We start from the raw sequence: 20067 nt of genomic DNA, 5'->3' as shown, positions 1-20067 counted from the left end.
CGTGGCTCTCGTTGACACTCTTAGACACGTGCTTGCAGCCCAACTGGTTGATGGCGGAGGCGGTGTCTGTAGTGTCGGGGTACCTGAGAGAGAGAGAGAGGCACCACACAGTGTTACACAATATCTGCATGACATTAAATGTGGCTCTGCTAAAATAAGAATTTAAATAGTAAGGATGAAAACTATAAATAAAAGATGAAAAACTATAAAAGTGAAAATGTACATGTAGTATGTCGAAGTTTTAGAGCTAACTATATAATAAAATGATAAACACACTTGTGTCCAAATATGCAAATGTGCAAGCAGTTATTTATTATAAATTTCTTTGGCTAAGAAAATTAGACAAGCCAGCAGGTTAGACAGATTACTCCACTTTATTTGGAGGTAAAACAGAAAGTAAGTACAACTGAAAAATGTCAGTAATGACCCCTCGTTACACAGGAAAACTGTGTTTTGCACAATTATGGCAAGTCCGGGAGCTCAAAGGATGATGCGTGTTTGCAACTGTCAGTTTCAATTTTACCACACACATGATTTCTCCAAGTAAGATTGACTTACCAGACGGTTTGTTTGACTACTTTCTCTCCCTGTCAGAATTTTTTTTTTTGCTATCACCATGTTTGTTTTAGTCTTCAGCCCCAACTAATGCTGACTCAAGTGACAAAAGGCTTTGTTCACCTTTTTTTCCATATGCAGTAGTGCTCCTCAAGACATGTAAACAGACTTTGATGTGTAAAATGGTCTGCTCAGGCAAGTTAGACTCACTTGTCATCCTTCTCGATGCCGACGGTGACCTCACAGCCAGGAAAAACCTTAGCAGCCAGAACAGGTGAGATGCAGCAGAGGCCGATGGGTTTACCTTCACCGTGGAACGCCTGCAGCACGGCCTTAACCTCATCATTAACGGAGCAGTCCTTCCCCTGCACGGCCCATGTACAGAGGTTCTTCGCTGCCCCAAAGCCACCTAAAAGACATTGCAAAAATGAGATTAAATTAATACCATAATCACCTGGACTGAAAAGAAATGCAGAAGAAAAGCGCCCAATCAGTTTCACAGGGGTAAAATCAAGGACACTTAAAGTGCTCTTAAACATGAAAAAAACTGTCCTCTGAAAGGTTCAAGCACAAGAGAAAAGATTTTAGTCGGGAATATTAATGGTTTTAAAAATTAATTTAATTATTTCTACATTCTAAAAGGATGAGATCTCTATTGTGATGTTGTAAACCAAACCTGGGAATATAACAGCGTCATGGTCTTTGACACTGAGTTTAGACAGGTCCTGGATGTTTCCACGGGCTAGCCTCGCGCTCTCCACCAACACGTTTCTCTTCTCCTCAGATGGTTCGCCTTTCAGGTGATTGACCACATGCATCTGGTCATTGTTAGGGGCAAACATGTTTACCTGCAGGGGATGATGCAAAAAAGGTGAGAACTTTAATTTTATAAAAATTTTAAAAAACACAGGACAGCAAATAATGATTAGTTTCAACTCCTGATATTTTTTCAAAAAAATCATTAATTATTCAATCTATAATAAAATTAATAAACAGTCAGAAATACCCATCACAAGTCTCTGAAATCCATGACATAAGCTAATCACTTGTTTTTCAGATCAACATTTCATAACCCAAAAGATATTCAAATGACAATGATATGAAACAGAAAAAAAGCAGCCAATCTACTCATTGCAAAAGCTGTGACCTGAGAATATTTTGCATTGTTGCTTAATAAAAGACTTATGATCAATCAATTATCAAAATTGTTTTCAGTAAACACTGATTAATTGATCCACACATCCCTGTCACACACACACTTTTTATGTTTTATTTATTTGAATCCACTCCACTTGCATACACAGGATTCAAAGTGCTATACATTTTTCTACAGAAAACACTACAGCCCCACCGATTTATCGTTTTGCAGATATCATCGGCCGATATAAGCTACTTGCAGATATATCTGCATTAGAGTCTGATCCTTCCCACATGTCAGGAGTGTTGCAAAGATTGCCCACCAGAGGGCGTGCTGCAGCTCCTCTATTAACAACACTGCAGCACCACAGAACAAAACATCAACTGATCGCAGTCTACAGAGCTCAGAGCCTGTGTTCTGTCGATATATGCTACCTATAGAGATGTGCTACTTGGCAGTTCTTTGCATGGCTAATGGTTAACCAACTGAGGCTAACCAACCAGACATCGTGTTGATCGACAAACAGCAGAAGAAGGCTGCAGTGATAGATGTGGCAATCCCAAGCAACAGCAACATCAAAAGAAGGAACATATAATTATTTGCCTATGTAGGAGAGCCCTGTTTATCATTATTATGATAGCAATGACATGAGAGATGATATATGGTATTATTATTATTTTTTAGTAGTAGTGCTATATTGGTATTTTTTATAGTTTCTGTTTCGCTGACCCCCACAATACATACACTATTTAATTTAATGTTCATTAGTATTAGTACTTTATAATAAATCAGATATTTAAAAAATGTTTTCTGTAGTTTTATACATTTTTTATACAGGTTCTTTTTATACAAGTTTTTCTCAAAGCAAAACTCACATGACCATATGTAAATTGAAAAGGTTATTAATTGCTTAAGTTATTCCTGGACATGAAGAGATCTATCTCCAGTGGAAGAGGACTGGGGACAAAACTCTGCAGTCCCTATTCTGTGTTTATTCTTGAGTTTAGCTGAAGATACATCTGAGGCATCAACAGTCTCAGTTAGGCAATTCAAGTGGGCGTTGTGAAAATTTGCAGTCTTTTTAGTATAAAATCCCCTTTTTTCATTTTCCTGTAAAGTGTTTCCTTCCAGATGGATGGTAACACAGAGAGGGAATTTCATACCAAAAAGACGTTTGGAAGATACTTATTTCATTTGTGTAACTCAGACTGCTGAAGCCTCATATTACCTCTAGCTGAATTTTGTATTTTGTTTTTTCACATGACAAGGACAGTGGATTTTGTGCATCACTGGAATCACGTTAAGAAGGGAACTCTTTCCGGCCAGTATGGTCAGGACTAATACTAATAACTCTTAAATGTATATTTGGGCGTGTGAGTATTGTTTTAATACAGAAAAATGTGAACTCATCCTTTAAAACCAGTACTGTAGCAAAGTTTATCAGAGTCAGAGTGCTTCAAATAATGTGGATGGCAGTTTTTATAGTCACAAAAAAGGAAAGGTATATTGTACTTGGTATGCAACACTGTCACAGTAATGTAGTGAATGCCCTCGCTTATATTTCTGCACATGAAAGGCAAGTTTTCCCTAAATTATGAGTCCAGTCTGGTGGTGTCTTGCATCCATCTGTTTTAAACTAAGGAGAGCCACACGGGATCTGTGAACACCACTCTGTCAGTTTCTGAGTTTAAATATGTGACAACCTACAGACACTACATATTACATTAACGTGAAGCATCCACTGCTGACTCAAGGCATTGTTAATACATCTTTAGGATTATCTCTGTATATTGCACATATTCTTTATACGGTACTGTAGCACAGTGGTTCTGAAACTTGATAAGATTTTGTCCCATGGTCTCCTATCTTTTTGCTTTTAGATGTTTTATTACAGAAAGTCAGACATTCTGTCACATTATGGGTGGAATAAATAAGTAAAGAATGGTGGGTAAAATATTAAGTTTTAAATGTACGATTGCAGTTTCAACTTTTTGCTGGGGACCCCGTGGGGGTCCCTGGACCCCACTTTGAGAACCATTGCTTGAGCACATTCCTTGGTCAATATTTTGCACGTTTCATCCTCTTCATTTCAAACATGGTAGAGTTCTTTTCATTTAAAAAATTATTTTACATTTTTAAAATATATTTTTATTGTAAATGTTTCTCTTTTATATGTGTGATTATTGTCTTTTGCTGTACTTGCTTTATATTTTTATTTTCTCTTACTAGGTGTAATTTTATGCATAATAAGACCAAGACAATTTCCTTATATGTGAAAGCTAGTGGTGGAAAGTAACTTAACTTGAGTAATTTCTTTTCATACCACTTTCTACTAAACTCTATTAAAAATATTGTACTTTTTACTTCACAACATTTATAAAACATAAACATATGAACAGCTGAAGAAATATGTTAAATGTACTCAAATGTACTGTTAAACTACTCAACAGTACAGCTAGTACATTAATTAACTGACAGAAATTTAATTGGCAACTATTTTGATGGTTGAAGTTTTTCCATGTAAAAATATTCATGGTTCCAGCTTCACAAACGTGAAGATTTACTGCTTTTCCTTTTGTAATGTATTTTTTAATCATCAAGTAAAATTTCAATGCAGTACTTTTTATTTTACTTAAGTAAAGGATCTGAATACTTCTTCATAAACCAGATTCTGATTCATGAATTCAGTTTCACTCTAGGTCGGTTTAACCAGCCTGCACCATGTCAAGTTGGCAACACAGTGGAAACAAGAAAATAGTAAAACTACCACAACACGCTGCATTGAATCAGAACAGCCTGGAAGCCGCTGATTATGATTGTACAGAGTACTTCCCACACTCTTGATCAGCACCTTCCTCCTCACGCACAATAAACTATATAACAGACAGTATCAGCACTTGTAGATTAGCACTGTGTATCAAACTTACACTTGCACCTCCTCTGCTCAGGTGAACCAAAACAGCGGAGGCCTCGTGGATTTCGCTGCCATCATAGACTCCGCAGCCCGACAACACCACGGCAACGCGCTTACCCATCTGTGTTGTGTAGTAACTTTTATTTACTGTCTGAACTGTCCTGAGTGTCAGTAAATTGCGGCCACAGTGCTGCAGCAGGGTGAGCATGGCGGACTGTCAGCGGAGAGGACGGCCCCTTCTTCTGCGTCTTCTTCTTCTGCGCTAAACGGCGCTTCTCGGTCCTTTTAGCGCCATCTGGTGTATAAACCTGAACACAGGCCCTATTATTATTATTAATATTATTATTATTATTATCCATGCCATATATGTGACAAAATATTATAGCTTAAAATAAAGTAAATACAGTAAGTATGCAATGAAATTAATAAATATTGGTAATTTAATTTGATATTGACTGATTTATTTGCATATCTATTTCAGTGCTTACTTACTGATTTCATTATCATTCAAATAAGGGGAAAATGTTTGTTGTCATTCAATTTTTACATTTTTTTTATTAAAAAATCTATGTTATAATTTTGTCATAGTTAAACCTCAGTTATCAGTTATAAATACCGGATAAATTAGCACGAAAAATATATAAAAATAAATTATTGTATTTAATTATTCACTATTGATTTATTTCCCCATGTATTCATATATTTATATGTACACATTTAAAATGTTATTCATTGGGTATATTTATTTATTTCTAAAGTTATTTCCACATTTTGTACACTCGTTACTTGTGTCATGTGATTTCGTATCATCAACAAAACCATGTGACCTGTAATGAGGAAGTCAGTTCAGAGGGGGAGGATCATGGGAAAGTCATCTCCATAAACATCTGCTTTTTCGTCTGTTTTTGAGGCTTAAACATGACTCACGCGGAGGCTGCTCTGTGTTTAATCCTGCTCCTGTTTCTTCATGTGGTGGCTCTGTTCAGGAGTAATGGACAGCAGCAGTGGCCCGTTCCCTACAGGTATGAAGACAGGCCGTAACGTTAAGTCATGTGACACCTGGAAACTAAAGTTATGGTTATTTTTCGCTCTTCGTCTGTCTCCAAATCAGCCAAATGTAGATGTTATACCTTCCCCTGTCTGATAACCAGATATTATGTGAATTTCAAACTTAATCTGTTGTCATATTGAAGGTGGAGCTTTTAGCAGATCTGAAGACAGTTTGCCAAATTACTGCTGGTGCGTTCACATGACTTGGGAAACTTTGGGCTCGATGGGTGAGCATGAGAAATCAAATTTTAGTGATGTGTGATACAGCCAGTTTTGACTTTGATCAGAGTTGCAAGGTACATTTACTAAAATACTAAGTACTTGTACTTGACTTGTACTTTGTATTTCGCTACATTTAGGCTCTTGATAACATTATTTGGTAGTTACTTTACAGATTAATATATTAATAATAATGTAAAATATAATAAACTAATTATCAATAAAACCTTATTGATCCACAGTGGTAAATTCACAAGATACCCAGCAAAATATAAAGTAATATTTAATAAATATGTAAAGACATTAAAAATACCCCTACATTTATCAGCTGCAATATTAAAGTGATATAACATGACATAATACATCAATAATCATGGTCCAATAATATAATATTGATTGTTGTGCAATGTGCTATTGTGCAAATTAGTATTTGTTTGGCACAGTGGTATTGCTACTTTTACGTAAGTGAGTACAACAGTTCCAAGATGATAATGATTAGTATTGTTTATGATTTTAAATGTAATGATAGATAGATATGGCGTTTATTGAACAGAAATCATATGACATAATCATAAATTTTCCTAATTTACATGATAAATGGAAAAAAAACAGTATTTTACAGAATGACATAATTCATCTCTTTTTAACCTCCAAGCATTTGTTGTTTGTGTTTGGGATTCCTGTAGCAAGATCCGATCATTATCAAAAATATGGACAGTTAAGGTGTTAAAGTTAAAAGTTTATTTGTGATTTAAACCAGAAGATACACAACAAAATGATGTTTTTCCCCAGGGTCAGGGTATAAAACCAACAAAAAATAAAAACATCAAAACATAAAACTATCTCAATCTGAGTGCAATAAAAGATCTGAGTTTAATTTGAATGAAGTGATTTTCTGATTTATTTAGATTTACATTTACTCATTTTGCAGACACTTTTATCCAAAGCAACTTACATTTGAGGAACAACATACTATCATCAACAGAGCATCAAATACAGCACGAGATCTACAACTGACAATACATATTAATAAAAGCAACATAAATACTAGTAAGCGCTAATGGCACATATCGCATCAATGGGGTAAATACCTAGGGAAAGAAGTGAGAGTTAACAAAAAGTGCAGTCAATACAAGATCATTGTAGGGGATAGAAGAAGAAGAGCACAGGAAGTGCATGTTAGATGTTAGGAGTTAGAGGTGTTATAAGAGGAAGTGTTCTCGGAAGAGATGAGTTTTCAAGAGCTTCTTGAAGTTAGAGATGGGTGCAGATCCAGTAGTCACTCTGTATTCAAGCATTAGTGACTTGAATCTGATTCTGGAGGCCACGGGGAGCCAGTGGCGGTCACTGAGTAATGGAGTTACATGAGTCCTTTTGGGCTGATCAAAAACCAGACGCGCTGCTGCGTTCTGAACCATTTGTAAGGGTTTCACCACACAAGCTGGAAGACCTGCTAGGAGGGCATTGCAATAGTCGAGGCGAGAGATGGCGGCAACATGGTCTAATAAGGACAGTTGGTCATCAATCTTTCTCACCACCCTGGTTGGAGTGATGGTTGAGTTGGTTGATAGTTTATATATGGATTTATTAGTGTCATATTTAGGAACATGTTTCATTATTTGTGAAAACAAAAGGAGTTCATTTTTTATCAAGTCTTATCGTGTGCTGGGACTGATCAAACCTGGAATGGATTGTATAGACTTTCGCATTTTGTACAGACGTATAAAACCCTTTGTCTACTGTTTTTTATTTTAAGACCACATTGGACATGGTCTAGATTATCAGTGGTCAAATCTGAACTAAATAAGGACCCCAGTGACTTAACACTGGCGAACCATGTTACAGAAACACTTTTGTAGTATTAAAAACTCTCCTTGCATTTCTCATGTCATCAACAGACGGTTTGATCATCGTCCTGTTGTGGACTCTTACTGTGAAGCTCTCTACCCGTTCTGTCCCACTGGAGACCGGGACGGACGGATACCCTTCATGAGAGACAGTGATGTCATCTCAGTTTATCGACTGCAAACACCTGTGTGGGAATTCAAGTATGGAGATTTGCTGGGGAAATTTGTGAGTACATTAATCCTATTGTTATCAATGAAAACAATGTTGCTGATATTTCTACATCACCAGTCTGTAGTAATTCATCAAATAACCGGTTATTGCTGTTATATGTAGATACATAATTTTTCTGTTAACTGATTTGCTGTGCATGTGTTTTAGTTTAGAATAAAATTACTTTTTTTGTCTCACAGAGATTGTCTTGTTCTTATGTTTTTACATTTTTTGGAAGAAATTGGTTGTTACTGTTAAAAATGATTGACTGTATATGGATTTTCTTTAAAATAAAAACATGTTATTGCATAATTGTTGTTCACTATAGTTAATATAACTGATAAAATACATATTGCATATTTTGAAACTAAATGTGGTCTCCATGGCATAAAATAGCCATCATAAGCACAGAAATTATTTGTGTTGCTGTAGATGGTAAAACAGGATATATCTGACACAGACAGATAATTAAATATAGCGGTGCTGTTAAAATGGAAGTGCAACTTGCGACTTTATTCATCGCAGCTGTACACTCTTCCCCATGTCCACACACAGAGAGCCAATATAATGTTTCTGTTTGGTTCACAGCATATCATGCATGATGCCATTGGGTTCAGCAGCTCAGAGACAGGGACCAGCTACACCTTGGAGTGGTACGAGCTGTTTCAGCTGGGTAACTGCACATTCCCTCACATCAGGCCTGAGGTGTACGCACCTTTCTGGTGCAATCAGGGAGCTGCCTGCCTCTTTGAAGGCATTGATGACTTACACTGGTCTCAAAATGGCACCTTGGAGAAAATAGGAGAAGTCACAGGTAAGACTTCACCTGTGATCTTGTATCTTTGCTCAAAGAGGCCAACAGAAAATATAAATACAGTGTGAGTGGATTTCAGTGTTCTGACATCTTATATCATTAAAAGATAAGACTGGTGATAATTTACATCGTTATTATTGTGAACAAATCCCATGTGTCGACCAAAACCAACAATGAATTGACTGTTAACTGAAGACTAATATAGTTTATTCCTGTCAGCACACCTTAGTCGTTGTCCTAAAACTATTTAAAAAAAAACACTGTGGCCCTTATTCCTTGATTATTTTACAGTTTGTTTTGAGTCAGTCCTACATACACCTGGTGCTGTAAATACTAACACCAAGTGTGTATTAATCTGTAGCTGAAAATAGTTCCCAACAATTGCACTATTCACTCAGGTATGAGTAACTTTTGTTAAAAACCACAGTGCCCAGCTTAGCCTTTTTTTAATGAAACGTTATTTGTATTTGCCATTTTAAAAAAAGATTTATAATAGGAACAAATGGGCTCAGGGTAATACAATATCAGATTGAAATTAATCTTACCACTGAAATGTATACACTTGTAGAGTACAAAACGTCTCAAAACTTAGAACTAATGAAGCCCAGTGTGCATCAAAGCTTTGATGCTGAAATTTTCACCAGAGTGGAGGTATATCCTGATGCTTCGGAAGTTCAGATTTGGGCACAACTTAATTAAATGAATTTACATGTTGCTTGCTCATTCTAAATCAACCGCCGTTAAAGATGGCAAGTCCAGTTATATCAGACTACAGCTTGGTCTTCCTTCTTTTTAATCAGGTCCCATGAACCATGGCTGCCAATTTTAGAAATTATGTGCATAAAAAAGGTACTGTAGGCAGCCACAAAAATCTTATTTCTTTGTACATGGATGATGCTCTTTTATATTTGAATGATTGTTCTTTCACAGTACCTCCTCTTTTGGATATTGTCATAAGCCAAGTCAGTCAGTTTAATGAATGTTTTGCTGTTTAGAATTAAAATAATTAAGTGCTCTCGCAGCAAGAATGTTGAGGGTTTGACTGCAATTTCATTGTTGTCAGGAGGCTCCAGTTTCCTCCCTCAGCCCAAAACATGGAGTTCAGGTGGTGTGACTGATATCCTGTTCATGGTGCCTTCCCTAACTTTTTCTGGGAACCTCACTTGACCCAGAAATAGACGGATGAGTGGATCATTTAACTCTCAAAATGCTGCTGTGTCACTATGACCATTTTTATCAACTCCCTTTCTCTAGAACACAATATTATGACTTGTTTACATGAAAATGTATGTTAGTTGGACTTCCTGATTAAAACTTTGACATGCATCTGGAATAAATATGTTTCTTTCATTCTTTTTTCAGGGAGCCAGTTCAATGACCTGGCCCAGTGGGTCCAGGACGACAACAACACTGGAATCTACTATGAGACGTGGACAGTTCGCTCTGACCCAAGCCCTAATGCCACGGTGTGGTTTGAGTCTTACGACTGCTCTCAGTTTGTCCACCGCACATACAGGAAACTGACTGAGCTGGGAGCCAAACTATCCAGCAGATCACAAACCAACTACACCAAGATCTACCTGTACAGCGGAGAGCCCACCTACCTCGGCAACGACAGCGCCATATTCGGACAGCCTGCTCTGAAGAATCTGGCAGTGGACATCCGTAAATTTTACCACACATTCAGACCACACCAGTCGTTTATAGACTTTTCCATCAGCCTGTTGGAAGCTTATAAAAAAGTTGTGTTGGACAAGAGCTTCTACCTCTACTACAACTTTGAGTACTGGCATCTGCCAATGAAGCCTCCCTATGTGCAGATTACATATGAAGAAGTGCCTTTGCCCTAACATAAAACTTTTACCACAGTGTTTTCATTCAGGAGTGTAAATACTAAATATTGTCATTAATGATTAATCAGTTTGTTTTTTGATTGATTGTCCAAAAGCCAAAGATAATAATGCAAAATAAATTACTTGTTGAGGTTCAAACTTCATTCTCAACCCTGGAAACAGCAAGGTCCATTTAGTACCTCTTCTGGAGCTTACAATGATATCACATGATTTTCATAAGCAGATGAGTTTCCCTGTAAATAAAATTCTTTGTACATTCAGTGTTTCCTACCAAAACGCACTGTGTGTAGATCCTTCAGCGCATGTTTAATGTGCACGATAGTGACTGCAGTGTTTGGAAAATAATCAACTGACAGATGCAAAGAATACATTCACAATGTTTTTTATTACCAGTAAAAGATCACGTTCAAAACAATCATTTGAATTTCAAAACAGGTGACCAGTAAAGCAAAGTAGACAAAGCATTTGCCATACAGAAGCAAAATGAAAGGACAGCATTGTCAACACCAGTTTACTCCTAATACAATTTACTGGAGGAACAAATTAGGTTAAAATAACAATTACTGACAAGAGGCGTCTTAATGATGAAAGAAATCATATTCCCTCTTAAGCTGTATTTATGTTAAAAGATGTTTCATCCAGCTTAATTTTCCAATAAAAGACAAAAAAGACAACAGGAAAATGATTAAAACCAGAAAAGTACTGCGACACAATCTTCACTGTAGAGCTGTGGTCATTGCAACCGTTTAACGCACTGCACAAACTCTGAAAAATAATTCAGCGATATGTTACTGTACCACTGACATGCTAACATACATGAGCACAGACGATCAGCACAGGTATCTACTTCAGTGATAAGAGACCAATACTATCAATAGACCATGTTAGATCAATCTAATAACACAAAGAAACATTTGTGCTTTCTGTGATAAGCTTTCTGTCAGTTTTGGTCGACATTACTGGGCTACATGAAATGTCTAATGCGACATGGACAACAGGAATGAAGTCTGGCAGGCAGGAAAACAAAATCGAGACCTGGGTCTGGCATATACAGATCCTGCTGACATGCAGTGTTGTCCTAAAGTTTGTCCACTACCAATAACTTGTTCAACACATAGTGTCAAAATAGATTTCTTAAACACAATTCTGTTTTTTTAATGACAATTCATCTTATTATGGCTATTTTTTATTTATTTTTTATTAAGGAAGTGCCTCCTGATGTTAAACTTAACTTTCACATTTCATTAAGATGATAAGTTGGATTCAGATCTGGGGACTTTGTTCTCCTTAGATTTAAGCAGTAGTAGTACAACTTCACTGTGCTTTTAGTGCCATTGTCCTGCCAGGAACCTAATCCTTTTTCTAGGGCTACTGGTAACGTTTATTTTCATTGTCAATTATTTTCTTGATAAATCGAATAGTTGTTTAGTTTACAATAAGTAAAAAAATTGTTTCCAAGTGAACATCCTCAAAATAGATATTTAGTTTAAACAGAAAAGACGCACATTTAAGAAGCTGGCTTTTTTTTTTGACTAAAGAATTACTCAGACTTATCGATTATCAGAATAGTTGCCAATTTATTTCATAGTTGTCAACTAATCGATTATTTGTTGCAGCTCTACCCTTTTCACAGTTTCAGACAAAAACAGTGGCATTCCTCTGCAGAGAGTTAGATTTACTAACTGGAGTGTAATATTTGCCTTTTAATGTTTGGTTTTGTTTTGGATTAAAATTACTTATTAAAATCTCACCTGTGCGTTGATAAAAAGTTTGTAGTAGTGGACTCAAAACTTTTGGAGTGACAGATGGCGGAAGTGCTGCTGATCTACTTGCTGGTTATAATGATTGCTTCTTTTGTGTAAATGTGAAACAAATTATTACAAAAAGCTGTATGCATATCAATAAATTACATAGCTCATCATCTGTGGTGACTACAGTATGAAAAAGATCCATCTAGTAAAGGATAACTCGCACTCTGGTTTTATAAAAGACCGTTTGTTAAGGAAACTTCGAACCCTGACAGAGGGCGAAATAAAGAAATAAGTACATTTCTATTTATAATAATCAAAACACACAGCGTTTTATATACAGATGCATTTGACTTCCTTCTTAAAGGAAAAAAGTTGTGTTTCACTCATCTGACTTGCCAAATCTCTTTCAACTGAAATGAATGGATGTTTGGGACAGGAGCACTAGGGATATCAGCAAAGACGGTGTTTGTAATGACAAGATGAATACCGTTTCCTCTCCTGTGTGTCTGATGTGGTGACACAATTCAGACCAAATGTGGGCTTATGGGGAGGGCAGATATTCACGACAGTGAGAAAAGGTTTAGAGCTCGAACAGGCAAATAGCAGAAGATTCAAATGAAACCTATATAGGAAATATATTCATTTAATGCACCTGAGTGACACAAAGGGTTCGTTTTTGCATTCCCAGTGTGCATTGCAAGCTAATAGCTGCAGAGACTAGTCTATTGAATTATTACAAAGCAATCTGACTATGAAGGTTACAGACTCATCAAGATCTACCTCCAAATTCAGACATTTCTGTGCAATATTTACATAGTGATATTTCTCCTTTTTTTGGCAGTAATTATAGCTTTATTACTTCAATATACTGTCCTCAGTATCTGATTCAACAGAGTCCCAGTGCAGCGTAAATAATTAGAATCTGAGTCCAACTAAAAAAAAAAAATAATTGGAGCATTATAAAGATTAGTTTTCCTGCTTTCATTAGGGCAGAAGGACTTTGTTTGTCCTGGCTATCATTTGGTTTTTATGGTAAGGTGCTTCAGAAAGCTATGACTGTACAGAATCCTTCTATAAACAAAACCAAGAAATTAATTTCTCAAGCCAACTGATGCACATTGCAGGAAAGAAATACATCTTAATAAAAATCCATGACATCAACCAATGTACACCTTCATGTACCAAAGATATAGACCTATATACATACACATCTGTTTGTCCCCTGGCCAACCTTCTAAAATTTTCTGCAATCATGTTTTCTTTTTTCATTCATTATTGTGCTGCTGCGAGGAGGAAAAGCAAGATGTCGCAAACCCGGCTGCTGCTCGTTGTTTAAATTAGTTTAGAATTAGGATGTAGGATCCAACCACTCTTCTGCAAAATGAAATGAATCCTCCCATTGACTACACCTGACGAAACACCTTCTGCCAAATACTATATACAGCTAACATCGCAGCCATTTGGAAACCTCCCATGCCATATTTTGTTAGTGCAGAGCTGCTATCTCAGACTGAATTTTAAGTAGTCCAAGTGGTAGTGTAACAACATGCAATTGTGCACCTAATCATCCCAAATTACTCCACAATGTTAAAAGACATTAAACACGCACGCTCATATGCATACTGCGAACACGCGCACACAGACAGACAGATACCTCTCATAATATAGATTATTATAACCAGGCTATAATGTCCAAATAACTCGGTTTGTGGTTAAAAAAAAAAAAATCATTGCTTTTTTAGTCAAATATTTCCACCTGCACTGGTCTGTGAAGGAGCCAGCCTGGCATGTTCTGTCTACGGATTTGACAAAACAGGATTCTATGGTCCATTTTGAAGAGTGGTGTTTACATGACATGATAACATTGTGTAGCAGTCAGGTTCCCCATTACACCCCTGCCCTGAACTCCACACATACTTTCAGCAAGTTTATGCTCTCCATGTTGGCACCAAACATTCTACTACAGCTGAGCATTTAAAGGCTTTTCAGTGCAAACATGGAGGCCATGAATGTTCCACACCACAAACTTGACATACTGAACTCTGCGCGCCTCTTTGGCTTCACTTTACCAAGTCGGCATCATGTCTGGGAACCAGACCCGGCCCAGGTGCTTAGAAACCTCCCAGTGGATCTCATCCAGGGAGTATTTGTGATCTGGAATCAGCACCTCCTCCATGATGGACAGCTGGGAAAGCCTCCGGCCACACATCTTGACAAACTCCACGAATGCACTACAGGACACCTCACACTCGCCCAGGCCGATGGCTGACAGCTGGGTGCAGTGCTTTGCGATGCGGATTAGCTCTTCATCAAGAGGACGCAGGCCGTTGGCGCACACCACCAGCTCCACCAGACGAGGGCAGTGGAGACCAACCCTGCCCAAGACCTCCTTACTGACTGAGCGACCAAAGTAAAGGTGAGTGACGGGGATTTCCTCATTAAAGAAAGGGCCAAACTCGTCCTCATAGAGGAAGAAGTACATGACCAGGTTGAATTTGGGTGAGTGCCGCACCATCGCGTCCCAGCTGCTCTTCTTGATGGTGTGGAAGTGCTGGCCGGGGTTCTCACTCACCACGTCAATCCGCAAGTGTTCCAGGTGGACGTGTTTCTCCGAGGAGAGGGCCAGCAGGAGTTCATCACTCAAGAGGTGGTAGTTCAGTGCTAGCTCTCTCAGCCCGTGACACTGATCTGCCACACACAGGATCCCTGCAAATATGGACAGATTGTTTTTTTTAATCCAGCTCATCATGAAAATAAAGGATTCCTGAAAACATGGAAATCAATAGGAGGAAAAACATATTGCTCCTAAACACATAATAGTTCATTCATAATGTATAATGCGACGTCTGCCAATCCACCACATGAAATGACAACACTGTATGACGGCAGACAAGATAATTACAAGCTCTAAATAAGCCACTGGACGGAAAACACTTACAGCGCCTTGTGACTCAAAAAAGGAAACCAAAAACATTTGTCTGAAAGCGCAACATACTATATGCATGGCTAAAATAACTTGAAAACACAAAGAATTTGAGACACAAGGACGTTTCCTCTTAGGCTAAGCACTTAAAGAAGATACTGGACTCTTAGCACCCACTGTACCTGCTGGGGAGACATGAGGGCAGCTGCTCATTTTCAGCAGTTTCAGGGTGTCGCTGTTGTTGGCCACCAGCACTTTCAGTGATGGATCATCCACTGGCGTGTCGTCAATCTTCAGCGATGACAACGATTTGGAGTTGACAAACACCACAGTCAGAGCTGAGATGAAATGAGACTGTGGAAGGAGAAAGATGGCTTTTGAATTATATTACTTTATACTGAAAAGCTTTTTCTAGTATTTGCTCTACTGAGTGGACAACACTAAAATATATGCTGTAGCTATCATGTTTAAGACAAGGTTGGATTCTGCAATGTAAATCCCTGTTTCTCTACATCCACTCCTTTGTGATTACTACAGGGATTTAAAGAGGCAAAACAGTAGAGATAATGGCTTTTACAACTGTATACTGTAATAAACAAGTATATGAGTCAAGTATTTTGGTGTAAGTCAGAAATGTAGCATAAGGCACACAGTTCAGGAAAACAGATTATGCCAAATTATGATTCACTGCATCCCATGACCCCTGCAACCCCTTCAATACAAAAAAAAAAGAATAAGAGTACTTTTTGGTAGGCCAACAATGAATTAAGAGAAAACAGTTGCAACACTTTCATTATCTTCTTTCCGCAGTGACAGATAATGCCTCTTATGCATTCAAATGTTCTGCAGGTTTCTGTTGTCCTGTTCTGTTAAAGATCGGAATATATGAAGAATGTGGGGGCAAAGACTTTACATGTGTGTGAGAAGGTTTCAAGTTTCAATGATGATAATGCTTGAGTCATAAACTATCTGGTACACTGGTGACAGCTTCCTAGGCAGTATAATTTTGTATGAGTTCGTAGACAGAATCTCAGAGTGCACTTAGAGAGACAAAATAAAATGTGACGCAAAATAACACTTAAAAATAACATCCTGTGGCCTTGGACATAATTACACCGTTGTCCTTGGCCTTGCATGAGAACAGACACTGCTTTTCAGCCCCATCCCCAGATAAGAAGAGAATGCAAAAACTACCCTGTTGACCAACTTTTAAAACACTCATCCACAGCTTTAAGGATACCACCATAGAAAGAAATTAGCAATGCATAAATGCTGAATGGTCTGCACTTGTCTTTCTAGTCTTCCGACCACTTAAAGCACTTTTACATTATATCACATTCACCCATTCACACACCGATAGCAAAGACATTAAGAGCAATTTAGGGTTCAGCATGTTGCCCAAGGACACAACATGTAGAGCTGGGGGATCGAACCGCCTATCTTCCAATTAGTGGGAAACCTGCTCTACCTCCTGAGCTGCATAATAAAATTAAATTGCTAACCATACGAACAGGATTTCCTTTGACTGTCCTTGTAAATCTGAAGAACAGGATACTATAAAGACCCAGACCCCTTGTGTTGATGTTAATTATACCTTTGGAACCTCCATGAAACTGGGCCTTGCTGTAGAGATGAGCCCCAAGGTCTTCAATGAGCAATTCACCAACTGTGAAAGAATGTCACATGCTGCCTCTGCAGACTCGGTACTACTGTCCACCTGGCAAGTACAAACAAAGATTTAATGTCATTCAGGAACATAACAAAAACATTTTTAAACCAGAAGGCGCAAGGGGAAAACAAATCAGGATGCATTTTCGACAGAGACAACAGCTTTACCTTGAAGCTGACATATTGCAGGTGGTTGGAGTGCCTCTTTATGATCTGCTTGATGAGGTCTGGATGGGTGGCTTTCAGGTAAGAGCTGGCTGGCTGGTTAAGCTCAAACTCGAAGCATCTCCACAGCTCGGGCATGTGGAAAGCCTGGTTCCACTCGCGGCACACCTGAGAGGCATAAGCCCGATCCAGCAGTGGAAGGTACTGGAAGATGTGTAGCAGGAGTTCCTGAGGCATGCGAGCCCAGTTGCTGTCTGGTGATTGACAGGCCACCACTGCCTCTGACTCCTCCCTCATCTGCTTCCGCACCTTCTTGCAAGCCTCCGGAGGGCTCTTACTGGAAGAGCTGCCCTCCTCTCCTCCTTTCATCCTCTTCATCCTGGGAATTGGAGATAACAAGCTTGTTATAGTCCACCGTGGCAAAACAGAGACATTTAATTACACAGCAAAATTATAGCGATTACTAAGTCCAGTCACTTAAGTCCCAACTGATGTAAAAACAGATCCTAACAGTCACGCTGTTTCTGGTTGTTTGTTCCAAACACCAGTTTTCTCTGTACATACAGTATCTCACAAAAGTGAGTACACCACTCACATATTTGTAAATATTTGATTATATCTTTTCATGTGACAACACTAAGTAAATGACATTTTGCTACAATGTAAAGTAGTGAGTGTACAGTTTGTATTACAGTGTAAATTTGCTACAAGTGAGTACACCCCTAAGTAAAAATGTTCAAATTGGGCCCAATTAGCCATTTTCCCTCCCCAGTGTCATGTGACTCATTAGTGTTACAAGGTCTCAGGTGGAGAGCAGGTGTATTAAATGGGGTGGGGGGTCAGCCTGTCAGTACTCAGAAAATACGCCGCACAACATCAAATTGGTCTGCATGGCTGTCGTCCCAGAAAGAAGCCTCTTCTAAAGATGATGCACATGAAAGCCTGTAAACAGTTTGCTGAAGACAAGCAGACTAACGACATGGCTTACCGATGAGACCAACATAAACTTATTTGGTTCTGATGGTGTCAAGCGTGTGTGGCAGCAACCAGGTGAGGAGTACAAAGACAAGTGCGTCTTGCCTACAGTCAAGCATGGTGGTAACTTATAAAGTGCTTCTTTTTCACCTGCCAATGTTTCCATGACAACAGCTTGCCTATTGGCACTGGCACCAATTTTTCCAACACTGACTATTAATTTCATTATAATGATGCATAGCAGGATGTTCAGTTTCTTTCAACTTTGAAGCCTTACATTTTCAGATGAGAAAAGAAGCAATAGACCAAGGTAACCGGCCTGAGATTACACTGAAAGCCATCCATGTTTTATAGCGTCTGTGCAAGGAGCATATCAACTACTTAAGAGCAAAATGAAACAAAAACAAATCAAGGCTGTGATCACTGGATATTTTTCTTCATTATCAAACTCTGACAAGGAAGGAGAATGAATGGCAGATCAGTAGCCATGAGATTACAGCAGGAACCCACAGCTAACATTTATAGCTGGCTATAGTAAGTCTATGGTCATTTATCCATATTGAATTTCGACTTGGACATTTTCACTTAGGGGTGTATTCATTTTAGTTGCCAGCGGTTTAGACATTAATGGCTGTGTAGTGTGTTTTTGAGGGGACAGCAAATTTACACTGTTATACAAGCTGTACACTCACTACTTTTCATTGTAGAGATACTGTAATATGCAACTAATGTGGATAACAAAGCACTCTCATTTTCAGAATGGACAAACATAAACTCATCCTGGATTTGAATTGCTTGATTGATCTAGCACTACATTACATAGTAACACTATCTAGCATTGCTTATTCCAGAATAAATGTGTCTGTTTTTAGGAGGCCATGCTTGAGCAACTAACCGTCAATACTTTGATATTAGGTTACACGCAAGACAAAATATCGTTATTTAACGTTAGTCCCAAATAACGTAAGGTGACTGGGCAACTTGTCTAGCTGCACCAATGCTCGGGTTCAAATGAATGAACAGGAAACTGCTTACAGTACTTGCTAAGTTAACTAACGCAGTGACAGCGTCAGTTAATGAAACCCTTAACTAGCTTAGTTAGCTAGATTTAAGTTAACGTTAACTTACACAGGAGACATTTGTATTGAACGCTACCTTTTCAGCAAACTCGTGGTAGAAATCTGCCTCCTCCTATATTTCAACAATGTAATATTCAAAATTGTATTTACATAAAAGCAGCTAATTTCATACTGACATATTTGCTAGCCAGCTTGGCCATCCTACCTTCTTGTTTACACTCAGCTAGCTTGGTAAGTTAGCTGTTAGCAGGAAAATCCGAGAACTGACTTCAGCCCGGGCCCACGCAGGAAAAGCTCATTCGCACCAACAAAATAACACACATCGGAACCATAGACTGTATAAGAACCAAGAGGTAAGAAATGTTTTCAATGAAGAATCGTCCGCCTCCGCTCAGTTGACCTAATTCTTTCGCGGGAGTTTCTGCCCCCCGAAATCTGAAATGGCGAAGTGTTGTTGTGACAGCGGCGATGCATCATGGGAAATGCAATGCGAAATGGCTGTTGGTAAAGATCGTGTGTGTTTCAATGATGATTCACCCGGTCGTCAAAAAGTATGCACACAAATCTTGTGAAAGAGATTCACTTAAAGATGATCACAAATGCATGCTCCGTTGCTCTTGACAAAAGTTTCCTTTTTGATACTTTTGTAAATCACTTTGGACTAAAGCGTCAACTGAATGAATAATAATTATTAGTGGTAGTTTTACCCGTTTTGCGTTATGTAGCCCAGGGGCGGTTTTAGGATCTTGAAACATTGGGGGCTCAGCCCAGCCCATAAAACTTCATATGACAATAAAAACTGTTCTTGTGGCAAGAGGTTTGGGTCGTGATGGACCGCAGCCTCCTGCCAGAGGGGAGAGTCTGAAACAGTTTGTGTCCGGGGTGGGAGGGGTCAGCTGCAATGT

General features: G+C 38.4%; 3 protein-coding genes across 6 annotated transcripts in view; 1 reads left to right on the top strand and 2 right to left on the bottom strand.

Moving 5' to 3' along the window:
• The window catches only part of zgc:162944 (uncharacterized protein LOC569993 homolog), a 5823-nt gene extending 960 nt beyond the window's left edge, over positions 1-4863 (bottom strand). The window contains exons 1-3 of one of the 3 annotated variants that reach the window (XM_046053596.1): positions 4621-4863; positions 1232-1403; positions 766-964 (exon numbers count right to left, since the gene is read on the bottom strand). In XM_046053596.1, the coding sequence (XP_045909552.1) occupies positions 766-964; positions 1232-1403; positions 4621-4815 (566 nt within the window). In that variant the 5' untranslated portion in view covers positions 4816-4863. The remainder of the gene's footprint in view (positions 1-765; positions 965-1231; positions 1404-4620) is intronic. The other 2 variants (XM_046053595.1, XM_046053594.1) reach the window with 2 other exon arrangements.
• Positions 4864-5436: 573 nt separating this feature from the next.
• Positions 5437-10861, top strand: cln5 (CLN5 intracellular trafficking protein). Of its 2 annotated transcripts, XR_006825635.1 has the most exons (5): positions 5437-5629; positions 7775-7949; positions 8523-8748; positions 10111-10708; positions 10744-10861. XR_006825635.1 is itself a non-coding variant. In XM_046053593.1 (4 exons), the coding sequence occupies exons 1-4, from the start codon at positions 5526-5528 to the stop codon at positions 10596-10598; spliced, it is 993 nt and encodes a 330-aa protein (XP_045909549.1). In that variant the 5' UTR covers positions 5437-5525; the 3' UTR covers positions 10599-10861. The 2 variants fall into 2 exon arrangements, 1 of the variants encoding a protein (XP_045909549.1); XM_046053593.1 differs by having other exon boundaries at positions 10111-10861.
• A 106-nt stretch (positions 10862-10967) lies between these two features.
• On the bottom strand, positions 10968-19624 carry fbxl3a (F-box and leucine-rich repeat protein 3a). The gene is made up of 5 exons (XM_046053592.1): positions 19368-19624; positions 17112-17487; positions 16870-16992; positions 15458-15629; positions 10968-15058 (listed from the first exon to the last, which is right to left on the bottom strand). The coding sequence occupies exons 2-5, from the start codon at positions 17484-17486 to the stop codon at positions 14418-14420; spliced, it is 1311 nt and encodes a 436-aa protein (XP_045909548.1). The 5' UTR covers position 17487; positions 19368-19624; the 3' UTR covers positions 10968-14417.
• Positions 19625-20067: the final 443 nt, after the last annotated feature.

Source organism: Micropterus dolomieu, linkage group LG07 (genome assembly GCF_021292245.1).
Source record: "Micropterus dolomieu isolate WLL.071019.BEF.003 ecotype Adirondacks linkage group LG07, ASM2129224v1, whole genome shotgun sequence".
Classification (NCBI taxonomy): Eukaryota; Metazoa; Chordata; class Actinopteri; order Centrarchiformes; family Centrarchidae; genus Micropterus; species Micropterus dolomieu.
Note: the sequence above shows the minus strand (reverse complement) of the source record. Positions and strands in the feature narration are given on the sequence as shown.